General features: G+C 41.3%; 2 protein-coding genes across 9 annotated transcripts in view; both read right to left on the bottom strand.

The window, feature by feature from the left end:
• Window positions 1-14735, bottom strand: part of GPR155 (G protein-coupled receptor 155) — a 36787-nt gene extending 22052 nt beyond the window's left edge. The window contains exons 1-3 of one of the 4 annotated variants that reach the window (XM_082056862.1): window positions 14623-14735; window positions 12912-12997; window positions 1759-2265 (exon numbers count right to left, since the gene is read on the bottom strand). In XM_082056862.1, coding sequence (XP_081912988.1) covers window positions 1759-2218 — 460 coding nt within the window. In that variant the 5' untranslated portion in view covers window positions 2219-2265; window positions 12912-12997; window positions 14623-14735. Of the gene's footprint in view, window positions 1-1758; window positions 2266-3151; window positions 3235-7961; window positions 8583-12911; window positions 12998-14622 lie in introns of those variants that run through there. The other 3 variants (XM_082056864.1, XM_082056861.1, XM_082056863.1) reach the window with 3 other exon arrangements.
• Window positions 14736-20202: 5467 nt separating this feature from the next.
• Window positions 20203-26267, bottom strand: part of WIPF1 (WAS/WASL interacting protein family member 1) — a 57297-nt gene continuing 51232 nt past the window's right edge. For all 5 annotated transcript variants that reach the window (XM_082056793.1, XM_082056796.1, XM_082056792.1 and 2 more), the window contains one exon: window positions 20203-25067. In XM_082056793.1, coding sequence (XP_081912919.1) covers window positions 25012-25067 — 56 coding nt within the window. In that variant the 3' untranslated portion in view covers window positions 20203-25011. The remainder of the gene's footprint in view (window positions 25068-26267) is intronic.

Here is a 26267-nt window from a genome sequence, read left to right as displayed (position 1 = left end):
AAACCCTAACTGGCATTTTAATCCAGTACCAAGGAACAAAGATGTAATCCTCCCAGCCCTGTTTGTGATGTACTTCCGATTCCTCTCAAGAAGAATAAATCTCGGTGGTTGCAAATGAGGAAAACAGCGTATTTGCATCTAAGTAAGAAAAAGTTTGCAATTGAATTTGTCTATATTCTATATATATCCACCGAACTTGAAAATAGTAAGAAAGATTTAAGATCCTCCTGAGCATGCTGCCCTGGAAAAGGGAGAAAAAGCCTGCCAGTTCCTCAGGTAACCTCAAATGCAGAGCTACTTGTCATTATGCATAACCTGGAACTGCATGTTTATGTTTCTCTTTTGTAACTGTATTTTCAATTCTGTAATCAAATATCTTTCATTTTGCTTTGCTAGAATGAACTTTCTTCCTTTTTTGTTCTTAGCCTTGTCTGGATGATAAGACTGATATCAAGAGAATCTGAGAGGCACAGAATACTTTCTCTTCATGGAGCAGCAAACAAATAAAATCTAATCCAGACACCCCCTCCAAATGCCTTCCACTCGAGGTGTGTTTTGAAGATCCTGCCATCTGCAGTGTGCTTTCCCACACCAGCCACATGGGTCAGGTGGGGAGAGGCAGCACTAAAATCTACACTGGCACAAAAGAGCCTCCCAAGGCAGGTAAAAAGCGCTGGAATTCTGACAGCAGGAGGTGGGAGAAGCCTGCTGCAACTCCAATCACTTCCAAAGTATCATACTATGTATGACCAAAAACATATTAACATACCATCAAGAAAACCTATAAAAAGGAAAAAGAAGAAAAATCTTGTTTATCAAAAGAGAAGAAAATAATAGTCTTACAGATTGGATAAGATTAAGTTTAATAACTGCTGTTCCTTGGAATTGAAAATATAGGCTGACAAGAACAAGCATATGCAGCTATAGGAGTTATACTCTGAATGCCTCTTTGTTTTTTGTTTGTTTTTATTCATTCCACCAGACTAGGGGTTTAGTTAAACATTCTGAAAACAGCACCAGAGCCACATAACATTATGATCTGAGATACACAAATGCAATTTACCACAAATCACACAGCAACCTTGCTTTTAAAAGACTGAATCCTTCCAAGACTATAACCCAAAGCATGTCTCCTGGCCACAACAGAATAAAGATTAAGGGATAAAGCATGATTAGCTACACAAATTATGTGAAGCAGCACAAAAATTAGAAGTTTTTTCTGAACACATTTAAAGTTTGTCAAACACACTCCACAATCAGTAGACACCAAAATTATGGCTAGATGTTTTCTATGAGCTAAACCAAGAAGTAATGCCAAACCCACTACAGCTGTTTCAGAGGCTACTGGTACAGGCTCATACTTTGTAAAGTAAGGAACTTTGGTCTTGAGGGAAAATCCGGCAATTTCCCATAAGGAAAACTGCCTACAGTAAGTGTAAGGTAATTCTTACCAATTTTGAAATTATATTTTAAATATTTTGTTGTTGTTGTTTAAAAATTATTTACTTTAACATTACAAGATCGCATAGACAACTGTAGCTGGATTGTTTTAAATTCTGCACTATTCACACCAGCTGACAGTTTTCTTCCCTTACTAAAAAGTACATGGCCTGAGGTCAAGAAATGTGACTTGAGAAATGACTTAGACAGCTCCTAGCTTCAGTTCAGAAGTCAATTCCAAATTATGGAAGATAAAAGCAAACATGTCTAGAACACTGAAAAACAGTTTTAAAGAAGAAAGCATAAGGAACTACTTACCTATTGGATATCCCAATGCAAAGTCATTGCTTTGCGTAGCAAAAATAGGGAACAAACCTGCTTTGCTAAATCTGTTCTCCGGACTGGCTACCAACAAAGTTAAAACGCAAACTAAGAAAAACACAGCAGCTTTGGCAACTAAAATACTGTACAGGAAGGACCAATTGACATTAGAAAAGTTAAGTACCACCATGTTTTTGAACAGTAGAGCTGGGAGTGCAAAACGGGACACAAAATTTCCCAGTCCTTTGGCCTGAGTTGTTGTGATAATGTTGGCTCTTCCAGCTATGTAGCCACAAAGAATTATTCCAAAGCATTCTAAGAGGGCTGGGAAAAGCCTGCTTATTGACATAGAAGGAGGACCGCTGGTGGTATTGAGCCCAACTTGTCCAGGCAAAGAAATAGACATATTAGCAGAAAATGAGAGGTTCTTCGTATTGAAGTCTGAATAGTTATCCATTTCCTTTGACCACGTCTTCCACAAAAAAAAGCTTGAAATGATCTCATCTGTAAAAGAAACAAAAGTATTTATTTATTAATTTCCAAAACCATGTTTGCAAACATTTATGGTATTAGGCTTGCTGACAGAAGAGTTTACACTTAGAAGTGCATTACAAATAAATAATAAGAAAAATAATAAGTAATCAAAGAAACTCTGAGAAAAAAGAATGCTGAAAAATCATCCCTTACACACCATTTTCACACATCTTCTCACAAGTCCACACAGTTCAATAAGACAATAGAGGCTAAAAATCCCCGAAGAAATCTAAGAGTAACACTGAGATATTAAAACTAAATGTAGATTGGGCAAAAAGTCTGTTGGAAGGAAAAGAGACTTAACAAGGATTTTTTTTTGTTATTATTTTAGGATCTAAACATCATTTGGAATAAACTACAACTCTTCAGCACTTTCCAGTCATTGTTTCAGAAAACAGTAATCGCTAAACTCTCAGTGTATACTCCTTGCTTTCCTGGACTACCATTACAAGTCTAGTTAAGTAACAGAAAAGTACAAGATTCTTCAGAGACACTTTTGTTAGCAGTTTGTAACCTCTCTTACCTCCTCAGCTCACTGCAAATCCCAACTACAATTCTTATATACTCTTTGCTTTCACCTATCAAATTGTTAGTTTTCTTTTCTAACTCTTTTTGTTTGCCGCAGGATGTCTTATCTCAAGTCTTCCCTAAACCATGTCCTACTTGGTTCTTTTTCTGTCACAATAAAAATACACTTTAAACTCCCAATATTGAAATTCAATCCTCGACCTCCCTTTGACTACTGCTGTTCACATCTGATTCCCTGCACTCAGCTTTACACATGGTCAGGAGTCCTCTTTCACCTCCACCTTTAGATTCTATTTAATCCAGGTTCTGCCCCTGAAACAGCTCTTACCAAAATCCTGATAGGCCAAAATCTTCTTAAACTCTCAAAACTGGTGTTCCATTTTCATCCTTTGTGACCATCATACACCGCTGTCATAATCATCCTCTTCTTGAAATTTTGCCCTTCCCCTCTCTTTTGTAACTACAGCTCCTCCTAATGCCCCTCCCATCTCTACTTGCTCCAACAAGAGGATCTCTCAAAATTTCTGTGGCTGCTGATAGGGCTCCTTCCTTGTTCCTCTTCTGTCTCCCTACAGCCTCTGCATGTGTAGTTTCATAAGGACTTATGAAACTATGAATACATGAGTCAAAGATCTCTCTTTCTAATCAAGATGTATCTTCTTCTGTCAAAACTATCATTTCAGCCTGTCTCCAAGATCCCTTTTGTGAATATCCTGCTGTCAGTTCAAGTCCAATGAGCCTGAAATTTTTCTCCTCCTATTCCCCCCCAAACGATGCTCCCTCAGTTACTCTGTGCCATGTATTTCTTTTGCTAGAGGTGGGTAACAAAGGTTACAAAATCATCTAATTTGAGAGAAATGCAAACTTACTGAACTCATTCATCCTGTTGCAAGGAAAATCTTAATATTCTATCAGTTTCAGTTCTTTTTTTGTACATCCTTCTACAGACTCATTCTCCACACATCTAAACACCCTTGCTTTCATATTCTTTTACAGTCTGAGCTTATGCCCTCTTAATCTATCACGGAATAACAAGAGGAATAGCCCTTACAAGAACATGAGTGCCAGGCAAGGAAGAGAAATTTGCTCAAGAATTGTAGCTTCCTCACTGCAGTACTAAAAAACATTTGGCAAGGTCCTCTCCACCTTGGAGAAAGATTTAGAGATTAAATAAATCATCATATCACTCTTCAAGCTTGTACCTTGCTTTATGCAACTTTGACCTCTCCCAATGTTTCAGTATCATGTGCTAATGATACACTTTCCACTTGGCAAGGGATCCATATTTGACACAGTAGCCAATTATCTAATCCATTATGCTATTGCTTATCCATACTCCTACATGCAATTCTTCTAGAACTGTAACAGTGACATTTAAGTATGCATTAAATTAAGTATTATGTACAACAAATACTTCAGGTGACTCCTGATTGTCACTTGCTACCAGCCACCACCTTTGAAAGGGCTGACCATAACGCAGCAGGTTCTGTATGCAAATAGACATGTAAAGTCTGCAAATTGAATGGCGAGAGGCCACCAAACACTAGTATTCCATGGTCAATAGCAAGGTCTTGCCAGAAACAGATATAGCTTTGGTGATACAGCTGTGAAACGTGTAGTCCCCCGGCTAACTACATACAACATTTTGACATGACTAAATCCTAAGGCACTCTGGAAAGGAAGCAAATATTATTTCCCCCCTTTTGTAGAGGCAGAAACTAATGCAAAGGCAGACTGATCTGCCATAAGCCATTTAACATACCAGTGGCAAAGCTGAGATTCCCAATTCCCAAACCAGTGATTTGTACAGCACAACGGCTAGATCTGTGCAAATTAGCTACTGGTTTAAGAGTATTCACAACCTCTTTGTATCCTGTCCTCAGGGAACAGAGAACTCTTAATAGTCAGGTAAATAAGCAAGAAAATCAAGTCAGAGCAAAGATGAGATCTTGTGTGTTCTGTTTCACACCTTGGCATCCAGTATACACATATTCACATGTAGCATAAACTCTTTGACTCATGACTTCCATTTATGTCTGAGGGTTTTAGTAAACAATCCTGCAAAGCTGTTACAATTTATTTGGACTGAGCAGCTGCATCATCTAAATCTGTCCTTGGCTACCTCTTCTCCCAAGGAAAACAAGTCTCACTCCAAGTAAGGCTTATTTTAAAGGTTGTATTTTTCATATGTTATAGATGACACATTTGTCTAGATGTATTTGGACCAGGAGCCCAAAGCATTATCTGCTATAGAACAACAGAAAAACTTGCAGTAAATAAAGCAGACAACAAACCATTTCCTCTACTAGCAAAACTTAGGGAAGTTGTTGGGATTTGCAAAATGTCCAAAAGAGGATCAGAGATGGGTTTGCAACACTGAATTCTTGAAAGAAGCCAGCCACATTCTATACTAGTTTCAAGGTGAAAAGCAGGTTTTTGGTGCAGCCCCATCTCAAATTCTTCAAGGTTGCAGCACTGCACAGAGGTAACACTCCTGGCAATGCAACATGTCTAACCTGCTCTCTGCTGAGGTATTTTTTCAGCGATGAGATAAATGTGAAACTTTCTTAACCAAATGCAACATTTGATTTGTAGAGGAAGTGTATTGCGGCTGTATCTGTCCTTAAGTTCTGCCATTCCTTTTCATCCCCTGTGGCTTCCTATCCAAAGCTGTATGCTTTACCACCATGTCAATACGAACAACAACATTTATTTTATGACAGCCTTACTCAGGAAAGCCACAGTCTACATACAATTACATAGCGGAAGGACTTTTACCACTATGGCATCTCCTTCCTCTATTTCTCTCCTGAAAAGTGGCTTGAGCTATCCAGGCTTTTTGCTGACACAGACTAGGCCTTCACAGGTGAGTCTATCAATATAGCTACAGGAGCCCATAATGTTAAACCAAAATTGTGCCTACATTAATTAAACACCTGTCTTCCCTCTGTATTAAAATTACTATTTCTCCTCATAAAAAAATCACTACAAAGTACAGAAGTGTCCTTGTCCCCATTTTATAATTCAGGACTGACATAAACATGCAGAAGAGTGACTCTGCTTGTATCTGTCAGTAGCACGTGCCAAATCCTGTATCTTCCCTGCTACCTCAAAACTGACAAGGATACACACCCACACATCCACCTTCTGTAAAGTGCCACAACTATTCCTGCAGCCTTCCTTCAGGCTATCCTCACCTTGAACTTCATTACAAAGGCCTTTGTAAAGTCAGGGCCAATTTTTGGTGAATCACATGCGTTTCAAAGAAAGAAACTGCATCACAGTAAAGCTGCTACTGGCACTCTTCAGAGGTCTTTGAGTGTGAATCATCTCTTCAGCTCCAGAGATGCCCACATCCCAAAATATTCACATTTAACATAGATTATCCATTGCAGAGCAGTGGGTATTTTCCAGAAATGAAAGCTCTTGCATGCTGTGCTGCTCAACACACTGAATACCTCTCTCAGTCCCTTTAGCTCTACAGGATAACTGCATTCATATAACTGTCATGAGATTATGCCATGATTAATCACAGATTTAATGTATAGCCTTATCACACCTGGGGCTTAACTCAAACTAGAATCTCATGTGAGCAAAAATGTTTTCAATTCACAGTTCTTAATGAAACCAAAGATACCGATCTGATGCAAAACCAAAACCTTACATATTCTACACGGACACGCATCTGCTCTTACACTAGATGTAAATTAATTAGTCAAATGATACTAAACACAGTTACAAAGGAAAGCACTTAGCTTGACTCCGTAAGGCATATGATTTGTGGTTATCCCTTCAGGAATTGAGATTCGAATCCTTGAAAACCCAGCCACAACTGTGTTGTTGGGAACTGCAGGCCAGTGAAGATGAAGCTTTTAGGAACAGCACTGCCTACTCTGCTGTGAAGAAGTCATCTCCTTTTCCATCAGAAAAATCCCTTTCACCTTCTTTTTTAATGAAAGTCAAAAATGGTAGGAGAGAATAGAAGAGACATCTCAATGCATATCTTCTCTCTGGTCTCTAACTCTCAAGCTTTCAGCTGATAATCACTCTCAGGATAATTCTGGTGACACTGGCAAGGCTGTGCACATTGTTCATAAATTATACCCCACAATGTGACCTCATTTCCTACTTCAATGCAATGCAGAAACATCCAAGGATGACACATTATTTTATTCAAGAGGCTGAAAGTGGAGTGGGGGCAGAAGGAGCTACTGTTCATGGCAGCTCTAGCACCTCATCCTCAGCTCAGATAAGGACATACCACATGCGTGTTCCCATAAGAGTTTGTAAAGTCAGTCAAAGAGGAAGCAACTTCAAAGATATACAATGATAAAAGTGGAAAGAAGTGATTACTGCAGTTCCTATTCTTGCAAGGTAACCACGATTTTTACTTTTCTCTCTATTTGGCTAAGAAAGCAGATACAGGATACTATTGTCGCAGCAATTAACCCAAGAAGTGGGCCACCACCAATGCAACAAGTGATACGAGACCTTTAATTTCCCCAAGCAGTTGCTCTTCAAGCTTATGTTTCCTTTTTCAGTTTTGCCTGTGCTGTCATTACCAGCAAGCCCTGGGCCCGCGGGGACGGCGTGTGCGCAGGTAGCCCGGGAGGCCCAGATCCGCCCTGGGCACGCGACTGGCGGAGCTCACGGCACCGCGGCACCACAGCCTGCGCCAGAGTGTGCCAGCACGGGCCCGGACAGCGCCAAATGAAGCAACAGTTGCCAACGGCACGAAATACCAAGCCAAAATGGAAAACATACCTCCCCCTAATTTTCAGTTAGGCTCATCTTGGGGTTTGTCAACAGATAGATACATGCTTTTGAAGCAAATAGCAAAATATACTTCAAAATACAGATTATATTTTATTGTTGGCAGCCCTTAAGAAGTGTCTCACTCACCGCACTTGCCCAATAGAGGTGAAACATCCTCTGAGTTACAGTGAGAATGCCACAGCAAAAACAAACGCCTCGTGTCTGCCCCTTCCTCGCCCATCACTGCTCTCCTTCCCATGGTCACCACAGCATTTTCACTCGGAAACACCCCAGATACCAAAAAAATACCAGCGCTATCCTGTGTGACAGCTGTCTCATTAGAAAATAAAGCTAGAAGTCGGGGGAAGGGGTGCACAGCTTACCTACTTAGCTTCTGGCAGGCGCCCTCGCACAAGGGTACGTATAGAGGACTCGTACTCTGCCAAGGTGAGAACCTCTTCAAGGCCGAGGCTGCCGGTACCGAGGCCCAGGAGGGGAGGGCTGGCCCGCCCCACGCTGCCGGCTCAGGCCCCGGCCAGGCCCGGGGGGCGAGCGCCGCAGCCGCACACCGCCCCCGCCCCGGAGGCCCGGCCCGGCCCGCCGGGCGCCCAGCCGCGCTGTGCGGGGCGGGCAGGGGCGCGGGGCTGCGCGGCGGCCGCCGGCGGGTGGGAGGGATCAGCCGCAAGATGGCGGCGGCGCGGAGCCGGGACCCGGGCTGCCGGCGGAACCCTCAGCGCCGGTGGGTGGGAAGGCGGCTGCGGGGCGGCTTGTCCGCACCGCGTCCTTACCCCGAAGGCTTCTCCCACTCTCGGGAGCCGCATTCCCTGTTGGGAGCGGAACAAGCCCCCGCCGCCTTCGGCTTTTACCCGCGGCAGCCCGAGCTGCCGGCTGCCACCTGCCTCAGCCGGGCCCGCCGAGGCGCTGCCTCCCCGCGGGGCGCAGGAGGGCTGGGCAGAGCCTCCGCTCGCACGCGTGGGCAAAACACGGGCCCGCGGCTGCAGCAGCGGCCAGAGCGAGGCTCAGGGACGTTTATCTGCGGGAGGCAGGGCCGCCGCGCCAGCCCGGCACGGGCCGATAGCGGCACCTCTGCCGCCCCTGCCCGGTCCCGGCTGCCTGCGCTGGGCTCGGCTTTTAAACCGCTGGAACGGTTAGAAACGAACGGCCCTGCTTGCCACATGGCATCGCTTCCCCCAGGCCGGTCAGACTGTCAGTGGTTTCTCCAGTAAAAGCTAAAAGCTGGTAATAGTCAAAGCATTTCTTGCTGAAAAGAACATCCAGGTTGTTCATGGCCTCCTGGTTTCAGTGCAGTTCGAGCCACCTGTTTTCTAGGAACTAAGCCAGATAACTGCTGCCACAAAGACAGCAAGTGTGGAGTTCTGCCTATTGTACACTTTCTTCCGCAGCTCATTTGATGCAAACCAGCTTGTCTTACCTAAGTGGAGCAGACATATAGCAGTAAGTGTCCTAACTGGAGCAAGTGGACTTTTCTGGCTGGTGTGGTGCCATCCAGCTCTTGTATGCTCCCTAGTTTCCCACTCCAGCCCAGGAACTTCAACCACAACAAGAATGTTCCTCTTCCCTTTCATGTAATGTCCACAGGAGACAAAACCAGAGAGGCTCAACCGAAAGATCAGAGAGGGGTGTACAAAAGCCATGCCAACATACATTTATCATTGGAAGGCAGTATGGCTGGTTAGGTAACGCTGCCCTGCTGTAACACTGGCTTGAGATTTTCTTTGGTGCAAACACTAATAAAGAAGACTCTTGTTAATTTACTCAATGTTAAAGTTTCTCTGTTTGGCACCTGACAAAGACTACTTTGAAACTGATTTGGATTAATTCTTGAAAGTACAGTATAATAGGATCTTTCAGATTTTTTTGGCTTTCTGCCTTGCACCCTTCCCTACAGAAATGGCATGCCTTAGGGGCACATGTGCTGGGGTGTAGCAAGGGAGGCATGCCAGGCTGTTCTAAGAAATCTTGGGAACATGCCTTCCCCTCTCTTGAACTCATTTGTTCCTCTTAACATGATCACTAGTGATTCAGCATTTAATAAAGTACTTTAAAATATTATCATCCTTCAGTGCGTTATTTTACAAGAGCTTACATTTAGCCGGATAGGCTGCTTATTGATTGCTATTGATACACACCAGCCGACAGCATGGTTTTGCAGGGGATAAGCAGTTACAGGAAACAGGGCTGTATTTCCATCTCAGCTCTAGCACGTACACATGCCTTGATCAGGAAAGTGCACTTAACCTGGGTCTTGTGTTTTCTTTTGGGCAGCACCAAGGAATGGTAATACTCAAAAGTATGAAACTGTGGTACAAAAATCACATGATGAGACAAAACAATAGGAAAAAATACAAGAAAATTATATTTAGATTTTAGATTAATTACTTAAAGCAAGTTTTGTGAATTGTAGCTGCTAAGAAAAAATAAGGGAAAATTATTTCAAATAAATAAATAAATAAGTAGGACTTAATAGAGCATATTTCCTCTTCAAGAGTTTAATTTTTTAAAGCATATTATAATCAGCCTAGCAACAACTGTCATTGACATGTAGCCATTTCTGTGACGAACAGAGAAGAGCACCAGGGTTTGACCCCTACGCTGCTAAGAAACATGAAATCTTTATTAACTAGACTATGCCACCAGAACAGCTCCATGAGTAACTGAAACACTGGATTACAGGACCAGTTCTCCACTTGATTGGGAACTGTTAGGAACACAGTTTGTTAGCATGTTTTGACCTGGAGAATTAGCAATGATAACTTAATGCTGGAGTCAATAATTCTTTCTAATGCAGTACTGAATACCCAGGATACTCCTGAATATTCCCTAAGACTGTACCAAGCCCTGCTTCCTAGAACAGCAAAGGACAGTACCCACTCACACAGTACTTGATCAAAGCTCCATAAGCTTTTTCTTTGAGCCACATGTTCTTCTCTGGCCTTGAATTTGGCCTTTGTTTTGGGTGGAGCCTCTTTGTGTTCTAGCACTCTGGGTTTATAATAGAGTTTACTTTCCTTTTGCTTGTAAGATGTTTGTAAATTAAGGGGCACAGACAGGGACCCCAGTCCCTTGGAGTTTCTCCCACCCCATATCAAAAAGCCCTCCCTGCACTAACAAAAAACCCCAACATCGGGACTAGCAATGACCATAGCTATGTTAGTGTGAATAATGTAGGGGAGAGGCAAGTGTTTTGTTTTTGTTTGTATTTTTGTTTGGTTTTTTTTTTTTACAAAGTACTGAGAGGACAGATTGACACAGTCCATCAGCTCTGAATCACAGCTGTCCTCCACCACTTGCAACGCAATTTTGACAGTAGAAATGTAGATCACAGAAAACACCACTACTGGTGTTGCAAAGCTAAGCTTTCCAAGAGCTACTAAATAAACATAAAACTGAAAGTTGTCCCCAAAGTCTTAATTTGATCCTCTTGAGCATTCCCATGCCACCCATTACATAGGCATGAACTGCTTCCCACTTTGATTTTTGTTCTGTTTTCACTCAAATTGGATGCTTCCATCCATTTATGTTCCATCAGAGTAGTGAACCAAGCTTACAGGAGAGACAGCTCCTGCTTTTTGATTTGTGCAACCTCTCAACTATTACATGAGTTGTCCTGCTGACCTGTGGCTTTCGTCATACTCATTTACCTGCAACAATTACACATACACAGGAGCTGCAAGAAGCTTAACCCTCGCAATGACAACAGGCTTCAGCTAATTTAGCTTTCAAGATTGAACAGTAAGCACATGCAAACGTATTTCTTGAAGGCATACAACTGAGCCAATTTGGACAGATTTTCAGGAGATCACAAATGTGTCTTTGTCCCTGATGCAAAGGCTACCTTACTAGTAAACTGCAAGTGGTTGTTGCAAAGCCTGAAGCATTGGCGCATTCTGAAGAAAAGATCTCAAGCATTTACTGTAAGCAAGTACATTGTTCCAGTTTGTTTCTGAAAATACTAAAAGTAAGGGTACTTTTTCCTAGAAGGGTTCAGAGAGCTGGCATGGAAGTTGCAGCCAAATTGTTACGGTGGTAACTGAAAGACACCACCTTATGACAGAAGTGTCAAGTGACCTTCAAAGCAGTTCTATTGACTGATTATTTACTACTAATATATCTCTAAACCTCTCAGTAGGAGATGTTACAAGAAAGTAGCTTTTCCAAGAATAGATAGAAATAAGAATACAGAGGATGAGCAGACAGCAAGAATGTTGGGAAATGCATCAGGATGATATCTGTCTGGAAATCTACAGGTGTAATCTCAGTGTGATTTCTAGACAGCTGTGCACCTAGTTTTAACAACATGGAAAAATCCAAAGATCTTACTAACACAATAATTACAACAATGGGTGGAGAGACTAGCACTTCTTAGGTAATCTCCTTATATTCAATTACAGGAAAATGCTTACTCAATGCTCCTTGGTTCTTGACAACAAGCCAAATTTTATATGAAATTTGGAATTATGCCTATAGACAACATGACCTTGTAACTCCAGTACTGGAAGAACTACTGCTCTCATACTGTTTATTGCTTACCAGATAAATGGACTATGTAACACACAAGGCAGGGACCTGTGCCCAACTTCTGTTAAATTTTCTTAGCTGACTCCATCTGAAAATGCATACTTAACTTGGTTAATCTAAAAGTGTAGTTCAAGATCAGGAAAGTTCGTTGTTTTCTAATGTCTGTTCTCTTGCAGTTGTGCGTAGGATGTTCAGGAAGAACATGAAGTGCTTATCTGGATCTAGATGTGTCTGATCACTTATGCTGACTCACATGGTTACTGGAAAATAAACTATAGCTTACCATATACCTATGTTTGATGAGACAGTTAAGCAACAAGAGAAATCTGAGGAAAATTAATCTGTAGACAGGCAACAGGCCCCTGGATTTCTTTTCCGGAGCGCGGTATCAAAGGGAAAGCACTTAACAATCCCATGAAGAAATTTCCCAGATTTTTGAGCCTTAAACATCACGAAAAATCCAACATCTGTGTCCCTGAGAGCAGCCTAACCCAGAGGCTGGGAGAACACCTACCCAGATACTGTCACGCACAAGCCCAAAGCTTGTTAACGCAGAAAGGGTGACGGATGCACTGGATGTTTACATTCACTTGGGTTACCTTGAAACACTTTCATAAAACATCTTCCTTCTCAAGAAAGCTATTTATCTGCTCATCTACATTTCACAGTAGTACCCCTCATTATCTCCACTGGTTACAAGAACTTAATCTGTATTTTTGGTATAGTATCCTTTGTAAGACAGCGTGTACGTTCAAGCTGTTTTTGCAAAGTCCATGTTTATTATGTCTACTCACTTACACTTTATGCTGTGGCTGAGACAAAGGCGTGTGCTGTTGGTCACAGACCTGGAGATGCAATTATAGTCTTCAAAATATTGTATCTGCCAAAAGAAAATAAGTGAAGTGAATACAGTCAGCTTGCAGAAAGTCAAACTAAAACTTCAGCAATAATTATGGGCATCCAGATGTATTGAAACGGACTGTTATTGTAAGCAAAAGCCGTAAATGTTGTGCATAGTGAGATTCAACTCTCTAATGCAAAAGTAAATAAAAAAGTTCAAATTAGATTGCACTGAATTCAGTAATGTTCAGAATAGCTCTGTATTATTTCAATGCTATGAGATTTTTTTCTGAAATTGCTTTCAGGGGAGACAAAATAATGTTACAGAGACCTCCTAACTACACAAATTCATCATTGGAGCTACGGTATCAATCTGTTACTTAGCTCAGCAAGAAGGTAACTTTCCTAAAGTCAAATGCAAGTACTCAAAGATGAGTACTCAAAGATGACTGGGTGGGAGGGGGGTAAGAAAAAAGTATGCAAGAGTCATGCAAATAAATCAATATTTTAACATAGTGATTTTGAAAGCTTTATCTGGAAAATGATTATCAAGTCTCGTCCATTTACCTTTGATTAGAGCTGTATCTACCATATGTAGGCACTTAAGTTTTTTTTTTTTTTCAATATGTTTAAACATACCCATATGACTTACAGTATGTGGCAAAAAATATTAAGAACAAGACATAAGAGTTATAGCTCTTTCTTGACCTAAGAAAACCCATTCATTCATTTAGACATAGGCAGCTTGTTACTTACATGTTCTCAGTACTCTTAACTACTCAGTCACTGTAAGACTGCTTAAATTCAGCCCAATTCCTCCAAAACAAAACTGGAAGCATTATCAGCATTACACACGAGCTACCAAGTGCTGCTTCACTTGGGAAACCTCTGTTAAAGCAAGCTGCACTGATTAAATAAGCTGTTTCTGTTGTGTGATCTGCTGCACCTGTTGCTTATTCAGCAGGCACTTGTTTAGTAAAGAAACCCAAACAAACAAGGTCCCCAGAACAAACAAACAAAACTGCAAAACCAATTTTGGCACCACAAATGGAAAGCTTTGGAAATATTTTCGGGATACGACCAAAATCTCTGTAAACTCTTTCTGCTTACTAAGTTTCCATTTGTGATCACATCATATCCCACCATTTTTTAAGCCACTATTTGTTACTTACACAAACACAGTTTAAACGTTATCCAACAATGTGTGGATTGCAGTGTATTGTCTAATTTGGCAGAAATCCAGTCGTTTTTTGTTCATTTATTTCTTCTTCAATTCACCACTGCTACTTTGTCACAAGAGAGTATTAATACACCCTCTTCCTGAATTCTTCTGCATAAAGCTCCTGTACCTATACTTTTTCTTATACTTCTCCCTCTGTAACCTACAGATTCTTCCTTGATGTTCCTTCCTCCTACCTGTTTCTGATTATGTTCAGCAATTTGGCAGTTCATTTAAATTCATGGCCAATATTTTAAACTCACATGGATTGCCAGACTGACTGTGGTTTTGACTCACAAGACAAAGGAGTTTCTTTCCTCTGTTAAATATTGAGTAAATATTTGTTTTAATATTGCAATATTGTCAGCATGGCTTTCTTAAAACTATCTCTTATTTCCACACTTCCACTTGACATTTTCTATAAAAAAAGGTATTTTAATTCTTACCTTCTCCTCCAGCTGCAGTTAAACTTCATTTTTTAAATACTTTTTTTGTTTAGGTTTAAGAGTCCTCTACTTTTGGTTGAACTGAAACAGAGTAGCGTCAGACGTGTTAATCTGTTGCATCATTTTTATGCCATTACTGGAATTTTACTTGCCTAAGAGTTGTGCAACTGCGTGGAGGTTCAGGCCGTGTACATCTGGAGTGAGCTCGCTGCCATTCCAACCGTCAAACAGCGAGCAGTGTTCTGAAATGATGCACTAGACATTGCCACATGCTCATAGCCAAAGCCACTCAATCAAAATGGTCAATAGTTAAATACTAGGACCACAGCTTATTAATTGCTTATCATACAAGCGATGTATAGTAGTGAAACATATCTATTAAGTGCCATAATCCTCAAGTGCTGACGGTGACATTAAAGAGATCCTCCTGGCTGGGAAGCACAAAATTAAGGAAAGCGGCCAAAAGTGCCCCCTAGTGCCCCGCTCCCCGCACACCAGCGCTGCCCCGCCTGGAAGGAGCTCGGCAGAGCCGGGAGACCCGGGGCCGGCGGGAGCGGGAGCGGGGGGCTCACACGGAGCCCCCGTCCTGCTGCCGGGGGAGAGAGCGAAGCTGCTTTTGAAAGGAGCTGCTGGAGCCGGGTGAGCGCGGGCAGCCCGGTGCCCCCAGTGCTGCTGCGGGCGGTGGGCGACGCCCCGGCTACAGGAGCCTCACATCACCCATTTGCATCTGCAGGGCTTGGCAAACTGTGCTTTTTGGGCTCATAACTGTCATCTGCTGTGGAAACTAGAGCATTTCGTAGCAATAAATAATTTTCTGTATGAAAATGTTTAAAAAAATGCTAAAACAAGAGACCTCTAGAAATAAGTGCTTAGAATAAAATTCTCTGATGATGATTGCAGAGAATGTTCTTGCTGTTAATTGACCATCTAACATGCTCTTCCATAATGTATTGAGACTCTGATTGCTTAGAATTAAAAGTTTAGGTAACTTACAGGATACAAAGCTTCTCTTGGAAAAAGAGACCCGCTTGAGGGTTTCTTCCAACAAAAAATGATTCTATGATTCTTGCATCAGAGGCAGAGTATTTCGCAGCACAAGCAGGAATTCCTAGCTTGGAGGTGCATCGCACCTGTTCTCACACCTGCTTAGTTGAAAACAAATACAAACACACAAGCTTTCTCATTTTATGATGCATGCTTCTGCTTGGACTTACATTAGAAACGTTCACAGCTAAAAATGGATGTGTAGTCTCCTTACCTGTTACACAAGTGACCAGTTTGTGTCTGAGGGAGAAGAATGAAGCTCCTGACATAGAGGGCTTGTGGTAATTCTCTGAAAGCACACAGCAGGATTTTTGTTTAAAATCAGCAATAATCTGGAGCAAACACACCAACCCCACAGTTGTCAGCCATTTGGATGGAAGAGCAGCAGCAGTCCTGCAGATACAGTTGAGAAGAATAAACTATAGAGGAAATGAACAGGATATCTGTATATTTGCAAACAAAGGTCCCCATGTTTTGTAAGTAACCCATGCTACTGGCCAAATAGAAGAAGTGAAAGTTTCTGTTTTAAATAGGGAGGAAAAACAAAAGCCTGAACAGAAGAATTTCAGCAGTCTGCAGCAAGGGCAGCACAGAAAGAACCAACAGTCTCTGACAAGCAGTGCAAGGGACATTATATACAAGGTACGCTGGTTCCAGTATCAACACACACATGACAGGGGCTGGGTTTTAAGGCTAGACTCTCACCTGTAGCCTTTACATTGTTCTCTTCACAAGTGCTCCAAGTGCTTCGGCCACCTTGTGCTCTCAGGGCTTGGGGGGGCTCAGCCTTCAGCCACGCTTCCCTGTGCCCGCTGCTCGACGGGGCACACGAGGGCTCGCCCCAGCTCTGAATTTACTAAAAATTCTGCCAGAATGTAGGACAGGATAGACTCATTTCACATGCTTACTTCAAGTCGGGTAGGATGTGAGATAAAGAACTACCTAAACACCCATCCTGGCATGAACACAAAAACGTTTTCAGAAGGAAATCAGGTATTGTGTTCACACAAGCTTGGAGCCAAACAATTGTGCACACAGGTAAATGCCAAAGGTAGCCGAAGTGTTCCTCTTTGGGCAGGGGATGGTTTTGAAAAGGGAATTGCACAGTGATGAAGCCCTGCCCTGGCTGCAGGGAGGGATCAGCAGTTCCTGTTTTGGTGAGAGGAAGATGAACAGCAACGACAGCCCCTTTGTCCTCAGCCCCTCTGCCCGCCTTTACCTCAGAGGTGCTTAGGCAGAGATTTCTGCTGTATTCTAGCAAAAAAATATATAAAAAGCACAATTTCATGTTCAAAATGACAAAGGTATTTTTATAGGCTAAACTCCAGCATTCTTGAAGAAATAACTTATTTGAGGAAGAAAAAAAGAATGGTAAAAGCAGGGAGAAAATATTACGAAAATGAAAAAGTGCCCTATTGTAGTGGAGTAGAAGCTTGGCACTATCGCATAGATAGCATTCATGTTAGAGTTCTGTTTTACAATTTGAATGTAGCTTCTGCAGAAGCCATATATCTTAAGCCATAAACATGTGTTTTGAGACTGAAGAAGTGATTATCTGATCTGCTATTTTTATTCAATAAAGAGATTAACATTGAATACAAGTAGTGTTAGCAGCAGCCACTCAATTTATTCTCTGTGTTTTAATCAAAGTATTTTTGTGTCAGTTATCCTTTCCTCGGGTTTATTTATGTACCTGGGCAGCTGTTGAAATTTGTAGACAGGTTAAGAGCCTCATTGCCAATGCAGCAAGTAACAAAAGTGTGCCAGATCATTTCTGTGTCCCAATTCTGTTGAAATAAAGATGCTTAGGTATCAAATTTTTAAATGTTTAAATATCTGTTTCCATCAGCTGTGAGAGAACAGAATAAACTAGTACCTTTTTTTTTTTTTTTTTTGATTTAACAATTGAAAAATCCAGGTGTATTTTTCCATCCATTATGGAACGAATCCATCACACCATCTTTCCCAGAGAGTTGTGACCATTTAAACTGGAAGTTTAACACAACTGAGACATTTTCTTTTCCATTAAGCTGCCACCTCACAGCTTTTAGGGGCTGTAAGATAAACAACAAGCAGCTTAGCCTCATTTTAGGAAGTGAGAGCAGAGCTGCTCACCACAGGTCTGATACACAAGCAGAGTGCACTTACATTGCTAGGATGCAAATGGCTGGACTAGTGAAGCCCGTATTAGGAGATTTGCCAGGCACAAGGGAGGCAATTGGAGGGAATCACCAGATGAGCATCTTCTGAGACTTAGAGCAGCACTGACACATTTTTAGAGGAATGCCTTCAAGAGTTACAGAAAAGGCAAGTTATTCTTGATGAAGTTGACTGCATCACCCTGCAACATGAAACAATCATTCTGCTCAGAATTGTTTTTATAACACCTACAGATTAGCCAGTGGATGTAATCTGTGTGTTTGGAGGCTTTTAGTAGCTCACACTGGTAGAAGAAACTATTCTTACTTCAGCACTGCTGCAATATCTGCAGAGTGGAGATGAAGTGCCATTCTGTTTACTTCTATGCTTCACCAAGGCTTTTGATTAGCAGTCTGTGTTTGTGTAAACACACGTACACCAAGGAGCACAGACACACCAAAGTCACAACAACCAGCAGGGTACAGAACAGGTTACCGAGGCCCTCATGTGCTCTGCAAAATTGTTATTGTCATATATTTGAAAGGGGGAGTGGAGCCCAGGCACAGCTCTGTTTGTAGGTAGAAGTTAATGTTATGGAAACATTTTTGCTTATGAAATAACATTTATTTGATTTTAGAGTTGGCATGCCACTGTATGCACCAGACCCTCACAACTTGGAAGAGTAAGTATGAACTTTTTAGGATTACAGAGAGTCCTACTCAACAAATGAAAATTATGAGCTCTTTTAAAAGTGTAAATCTTACAGTTTAATTTTGTATAAAAGAAAACATATAGGACCTCTACAAGTATAACAGAAAATGAAACTTGGAAGCAAGCTTACATCATGTTACATATTTGGGTAATTTTCAGAGAGCTATAAGATAGCAGAAACAGCTGTTAAGAATTGCTCATCATACTTACTGTTAGCTTGGGAAAAACAAATCCTGAAGGCTCTTATCTATTTTGTTAGTTACCCTAAATAATACATGATTTTTTGTACAAGGACATATGGGCCGATATTTAGCCCCCAAAGCAACAACAGGCCAGGACCAATCTACTATTTTCAATGTGAAATAGAGTCAGGCTGGGTGAGAGGGCAGACGGGAGCAGCCTGTGCACACAAGGCAGGAAGGTCATTGGAAATTGTTGAACCATGATCAAAGGAGTTGGATGTTTTTGTGCGTGCAACACGTGAACCTTCCTGCAACTGCACGGAACAGTCAGAACTGTTGTACATTGTAGTCTGTGGGTTTATTTTAAAGCAACAGCATTTCTGAGTCAAATGGAGGAAGGACTATGTTGTGGTTATGACTAGGTCACAGCACGCTCGGTTCAGTTCCCTCTTCCCGAAGTCAATCAAGTCATTTAATTTATTGAAAACCAGAAAAAAACATGTCTCCTGTGGTAAAACATGAGATAGAGAGTCCTGGTAGCTGATCCCTTAGGTCGATACCTTCGATTCCTCATTCAAGGCTACTGGCATTGAGATCTGCAAACAAAGGTCCCTCAGCCTGCTGAGCCAGCTCCTTTACAGCCTCCACCCTCCGTCACAGCTGTTCTGTTTGTATAGCCCAGGCACTGGGACCAGTGCGCTTCTGGGCTACATCTGAGCTGTGGGCGTCTGTGGCCTTGTAAGGAAGTTGAGGTCTCTGTCCCAGTCTGTAAAATGAAAGTATTGACAAGTAGTCCCTATAGATGTCAAAGGATCCACCATCTGTACAAGAGTAAACCTGCTGCTTAAGGCTTTTAAAGACAGATGAGTTACAGCATAGAGCTTTTTAACTCAGGGTTTTAAATGCCCTTTGTAATTTCTGAAGAGACGCTGGAAGTGCAGCCTGAATTTGAGCCTCCTTTGGACTTTTATCAAAGGGCCTTTCTGTGATAAACTTGGTCCAAATTATCTGAAAAGGTTCACATCCAAGATCCAAGAACAGGGCTCCGAAGTCATAAGGATGGTTTAATTTGTCTGATATTCTCTGGAAGCTGTCTGCCTAGTCAGTGGGGACAAGACGCACAAAAATCTGGGCTTAAGTAGAGGGATTTTTCATGTCATCTCCCCACACCAAGCACCCAGCTTGCATTGCCCAGAGCCAGTGCCCACAGCTCACACAGCAGCCACCTACAAGTACAGCATCGCCGACCACAGACTTTCAAATATTCTTTATCGTAAACCAAACAAATTATTTCTCCTTATCTGCAGCTGTCTAATCCTCACTGTACGGAGGCTCAAAGTCCTCTGAGCGTTATCGCTGCGCTGCTGCACAATGGCACGCAGGAGGGGCGGAGAACCTGCCCCAGCCCCCGCCAGGCTAACCCTCAGCTCCTGCTAATGCTGACATGTGCTTCTGTCATGGAAACAATCCTGATTGTTCTCAAGGTAACAGTCTGCACCACCAGTTAAATAAAAGTAAAATTTATTTGGCATAGGACAGAAAAAATAAGGAGAACAAAATCACTTACAAAATAAATGTTAAGCAGAAAAATATTCACAGAACTAGATTAATATTTTATAAAAAGCTCAAACTTTAAGCATCTGATAAAAACATGTTACTTTCTGCTTGGCCTACGTTTCTCTCTCTTCCATTGTCTTGTGTGGCTTTGGAAGTCCCAATTTAGAGGTCTTCGTTTGCATGTATTAGTTTGCATTAAAACATTTATCACAGACAAACTGTATTTCAAAATGGCAACGTTCTGAAGGGTTACTCCCTTTTTTAAGACATGCACTTTCCATTTTTTTCTTTTAGTCTGTCTACCTACCTGCTGCATACTCACTGAGAACATTTACACGTGCCCTGCTTCTGCTGGGTAACGCCAACAGCCCTTTCGCCAGCACTTCAGGTTTACCTTTCAACTGAATGGAACAGACTCGTCCACGTTGCAGGCTACGAGATCCCCATTTTCTTCCCGTGTACACAAAGAACCAATCCATGAATGAGCTACACTTTATGTGCTACCAGGTATCTTAGGTAAGAGATTCTCCTTATTTTCTGGTAAATACAGTTTGGAAGATTAAAGTTCATACGATATAAGTTACAGAGAGTCAATGTACCGCCATAACAGGTTCTTCGCACCTGCCTGTGAGACAACGGTGTTCACGCTGTTGTGATGTGGCATTACGCACATGTACATTTTATATCGTGATTTGTACTCTAGTACTGATTGCAACATTTAGCCAATTGAATGAGTGATCTTCTCCTTTCCAGTGTCCTGTGGCTGAGGGACCCTCTCTAGGTCTCTTGACATTTGACATTCTGCTTAAAATAATCCCAGTTTGATCATTCAATTATATTCTTTGCTTCCAAGGCAAAAAGTGCCCTTTCTATTTGCATACATTTACACAGAAAATTGTTATGTTGCAATATATGTGAAGGACTATAGCAATTTAGTCCCCTCATCCTCTGCTCCAACAGAGACCTGCTTCTACAGGTGACATGTAAACAGTTGTTGCTGCAAGGAGAAACTACTGTCCAGCTTTTTAAGCAACAATGTAAGGATCTTCTTTAATAGCTCAGTCTTGAAGGAAAAAAAATGTTGTTCTTACAATCATTTTAATGTTGGAAATGCTGGCTTCTAAGCAAGAACTTTGTGACCTTATTTAAGAAGTAGTTCATTTACAGAAATACATGCTTCCTGAATCACAAGCTGCATTTCCTTAAACTATTCTGAACATTAAACACTGTGACCTCTTCTCCCAATGGCTGGCGCAGAAAGTCATAACAGACATAACATGTGCTTTTTCTCCAAAATTATTGAGTAGAAATTATTGTAACATGGTACAAAAGTTATTCCCATTTTATTTACTGACTTGAATTAACAAAAAATGAACATCCATGGCCGTTGTCATGTAATGTGAGTCTTAGTGATGAGATAAAAAGATAGTTTGAGGTGTGAAGGTTTATAATACAATGCCATTGAAACAAACCCACTAGATCTTATATGCAAGCAGTAAATCAAATGTAGTCCTCTAATAACATATGCAACCACACTGAAGGCAGCTGTGCTGTATGGACAGCAGCGTGAGACACTGGTTTGGGAAAGGCTTGAATTGCCAGAGCAATACCAACAACTAACACAGAGGTTAACCAGTGCCCACCTACATCTCACCTGCAGACCGATCCCATCATCTCTGCATACACTGAGCTCAACACGAGGTTGGCAGAGTGAGCGCACCGCAGCAGCAGGACTTGGCTCGAACGCTGCGTGACGCTACTGTCGGCACTGTCTGCGTTAGGGCTCGGAAGAGCAACACCTATTAATTTTTCTAGTGAGAGACAGAAAAGTTGACTGAAAAAGTCATAAGGCACCACTGATTCAGTATGTCTTGCATTCTTTTTAACACTTCATAGTGAAATAAATACTTCAATACTGATCATATTGTCATTAGCTACTGATATATGAAGCAATATATTGAATGACAAAATGCTGCGTTGTTCTGGAATGTATTTAGGGACTTTTACAGCAAAAAATATAAACAGTAAAGTTGTTGTTAGGTGAAAAAAATATCTCTTTCTGCATTGTTCAGCTATTTTAAACATATGCAAAACATCCATTCTGAAGAAGTTTCTATAGTACAAAGAAGTGCTAAAACCCAAGCAGCTCAGGTTTCTTGGCTTGTTGACTGAGGCCCTTTTACAAAACAAATTATAAAGTGAGATTGAGGCCCGTTTGTCAAGTCTTTGGTAGTGGTCCAGAATTTCTAGTCAGAAAACCTTGCTCAAAAGATCAAGTATAGGATATTTTGAATGACGCTGGGAGATGGCAGAACAGTGTGCAGCATTTTCATTGACTTAGTCAAAGTAAAACAGTCATGCTGGAAGCAGGTAAGTTACAAGAAAGGTATCATTTCTGGAGGGTTTTTTTTTTTTTGGCTGTGTAGCTATTTGGGTATTAATAAGGATTTGGCTGGTCAAGGTACTGAAATATTGTATTCTTAAACTCAAAATGTTGTTCCTTAGAAAGTTATAAGTGCTTCAGTTGAATAACACGAATACAATAATTTATCCCTTAAGTTATTATCCTAAAAATCTTATTTGGACTTCTATTCACATAATATCCCAAAGAGACAGGCACTTTGTATAGTGCATATGTTGACATGACATCCATAAAATACATACACAAATTCAGTATTGCTATGTTTGATCCCAAGGTGCACCTGTCACATGGAGGTCCCACTAGTATCTGTTTAAGAAACTCTTACAGCCACGATCCTGCAATTAGATGTAGATACATCCCTGCGCCTGCGCATTTAATTGCAAGTTCAAGACCATAAATAGTAACTTAAAATAGTTCATTAGATAGAAAAATGTAAAAAAAACAGGTACATAATCAAATGCTATCACAGCTAACACGAATTTGTAAACAAACACTGAAAAGGCTATACTGAATTTGATCAGGCCAAATCCAAATCCAACTCTGTGTCATCCTCTTCATGGCGACTGCCCAGGCTGTGGGGCAGAACGGGGATCTGCCCCTCCACACCCCCTGCCAGAACACAGACACTCCAGTGGGGTCCAGACTCTCTTCGGCTAAACTCCCTGGATTTTCAAGGACTGACCTCATTCTAGCTGCACAGTGTACTCAGGATCATGTCTCCCATGCTAGAGAAACATTTTCTTAACCTACATGACTACTAAGCATGGCTGCTGCTACAGGCTTGGTAACAATCCAAGGAGTACACTGAAGAAACAGAAACTGTTGAGGAGACAGTGGAGAAATTCTTCAGAACTAATCTTCAGAAGCCCAGTTAACAAAGACCTATCATTCAGCAATATTTCAAATCCAGAATTATAATCTTGCTCTAATTTCCAAAGGCATTTTATATGTTTAGTTGCATTTGTAAAATGCACTCATACAATAAACTCTTTTCTCGTATACAAAATTCAAAAGCCATTAAACATATTAACCAGTTGTCGCAATGTGAGAACACTTTACTCTCTCTTCTGTTAACGTAAGCCTGCAGCCTGCAGCTCTCCGTGGAGACCCCTTTCAGCAGAGGTTGAAAGGAGAGGCTTCATGGTAAACTCAGAAGGCCAGATCTTCCCATTTCTCTTGAACCAGTGCAGACAGCAAATTTTGGAGCTGATGCTTTCACTTGAATGCACAAGCCCCAAACCTCCTTCCCTACATCAAAGGGCTTTCACTTATGCACATTTTTTACCTCAGCTGCTCTACTGTAATGCAAGTCAAATACAACCTCTCTGAGACTTGTGACCTAAGCCCCAGGAAGCTTTTTAAGTCAAGCCCCATCATTTAATTGTACCAAAGAAACAACTGGAAGGCAGTCTGTGGAGCACTGGTGTTAGCAATGCTTTACAGAAGGAGCCTGCAACTACAAATAATTGCTGCTTTTGCACCAAGACTGCTTTCTGGGGCCTCTTCAATTGTAGTTTCAGGTAGAGTGCATTACAATAATCCAGGACATGGATGACTGTGGGTTGGTCCACATCAGAGTAGGAAAGAATCAGGTGAACTAAAGCATAATATTATTAAAAAGCAGGAAAGAGGGATTAAAAACATATATATTTTTATGCTGCTGAATTCTTCACTTGTGCTTTTCTTTGGAAGACTCTCTCCAGATAAAATCAAGGCCAGACACACTTTGTCCTCAAGGCAGGATGTACAAGCTCTTGTTTGAAATAAGAGTTGCTTGGCTAAGCTGAAGTGAAAAGGTTCAGGATGAACTCTTGGTCACCATATAGTAGGCCTATGGCCTGCAGAAGCAGATGGGCCAAGTCAGGCATGCAAAGAAGGATCTAGGGGACTCTTGGCTACATGGTTTTCCCCACAAACTGTTTTTTAAACAGAAAATAGATTGTACTTTATCATTCAAATAATACAGCTACTGTACCCAGAGTGAATGAAACAGCTTTGTTCCAGCTCTCATTAAATTAAAAGCCACAACTCTGTGGAGCTCTCAAAGGGCACAGGGCTGGACACGGTAAGCGTGATGCATGTATGTTGCGTATGGTCCACAAAATGCCTTTTATGACAGCCTGTGGTACAAGCAAATAAAATTTATAGCTGTGAGCAACTACAGTTCATAAGCTGCATCTATTACTTCTGTAATAGAGACTGAAGTTTGTTCCAGCTGACAAGCCAAAAGTGGAAATAAAGCAAAACAGACAACTTTCCAATGATGTGGGCAGAAGAGCCGACTTGAAGGAAACTTGAAAACAGATGTCGCCCAAAGATGGGCCAGAACCCATTTCACCTTGGTATAGGTGGAAGCGGGGGGGCACCTCTTTCTTTTCGTCCAGAGCCACCTAAAAGAGAAAGAAAGTTTTTTGTGTTACTCCCCCTAGTTTCTTTTGAAGTTGGACTTTACATCCAAGACATTAACTCAGTAACTGGTGAAGATCTACTCATTTTACAAAACCATTTTACAAAAACAAAATCTTTGTAGAGTTTTGAGTTTATTAAACATCAGAACTTCAAACGGTGTAAAAGAAAGTTTTAAACTAACTCTATTCCCAAATGTCTGGAAAGCATATGCATTTTAGTCTTTTGTCCCTTTCTCAAAACAAATTGATAGTTCTTGTAAGCCTTACTATTTTATGCAAACACATACCTTCTCGGTGCTACCTGCAACACCTGCAAATTTCAGTGAAAATGGAAAGCTCTAAATGCAGCACCATTTCAGAGCTCTTAATGTTTTCCCCCATAGGAATATTTTCATTGCAAACTCATTAAATGAAATATAAAAAAAAATACTTTGTCTTTCTTTGTGGAGTAATCTGAATGGGGTGAAAGCTAACAGGGCAAATGAAGGGTCAGAGACTAACAGGAATTTCTGCTCCAAACCAAAACCTCATCATTTGGAAACAGGAGAGGGAGGGGAAACATCTGAGTGTACAGATGATTACAGGATAACTATGAGCTACCGATGTCACTGATTGTGAAAGAAGTAAATTGATCCTTGGGTGTATCAGGCAAAATACCACTAATGAAGACAGGAAACGTTTATCCTGCTGTAGAAGACGTGGTTGAGACCTGAACTGGAACAGTATGTAACACTGGAAAAGAAAAAATCAAACTGAAATGTATACAGAAGCAACCCTGAGGATCAGAGAACATGGCTTGGAAGCAGACTGTAGCACATCCTGATTTAAGCAGCCCAGCGAAACAAAAGCTGAGAGGAGGATATGACTGTTGTCGTTAAAAAATATTAGGGGTTTAACAAACCAAGGAGGGAGGATAACTAAACTCTAGGATGAAGTTGGCACAAAAATAAATGAGTTGAGCACGAATTTAGATGGGAAACGAGGAGGAAGTCCCAGGAGATTTTGTGGTTCTGACTGCCTGTAGCAGAAGGGGGCTGACTATACTGGCAGAGGTGGTCTCTTACAATACATGTTCCAACTTAAAAAGCAAACAATTTCCCCCTCAAACGCAAGTTTAAGAGGGCTTGTGCCTGCAAAGCTACATTTAGCTTTTGCTGTGTGGTAGGTAAGGGTGACCAGGCT

Source organism: Streptopelia decaocto (genome assembly GCF_964273445.1).
Source record: "Streptopelia decaocto genome assembly, chromosome: 6".
NCBI lineage: Eukaryota > Metazoa > Chordata > Aves > Columbiformes > Columbidae > Streptopelia > Streptopelia decaocto.
Note: the sequence above shows the minus strand (reverse complement) of the source record. Positions and strands in the feature narration are given on the sequence as shown.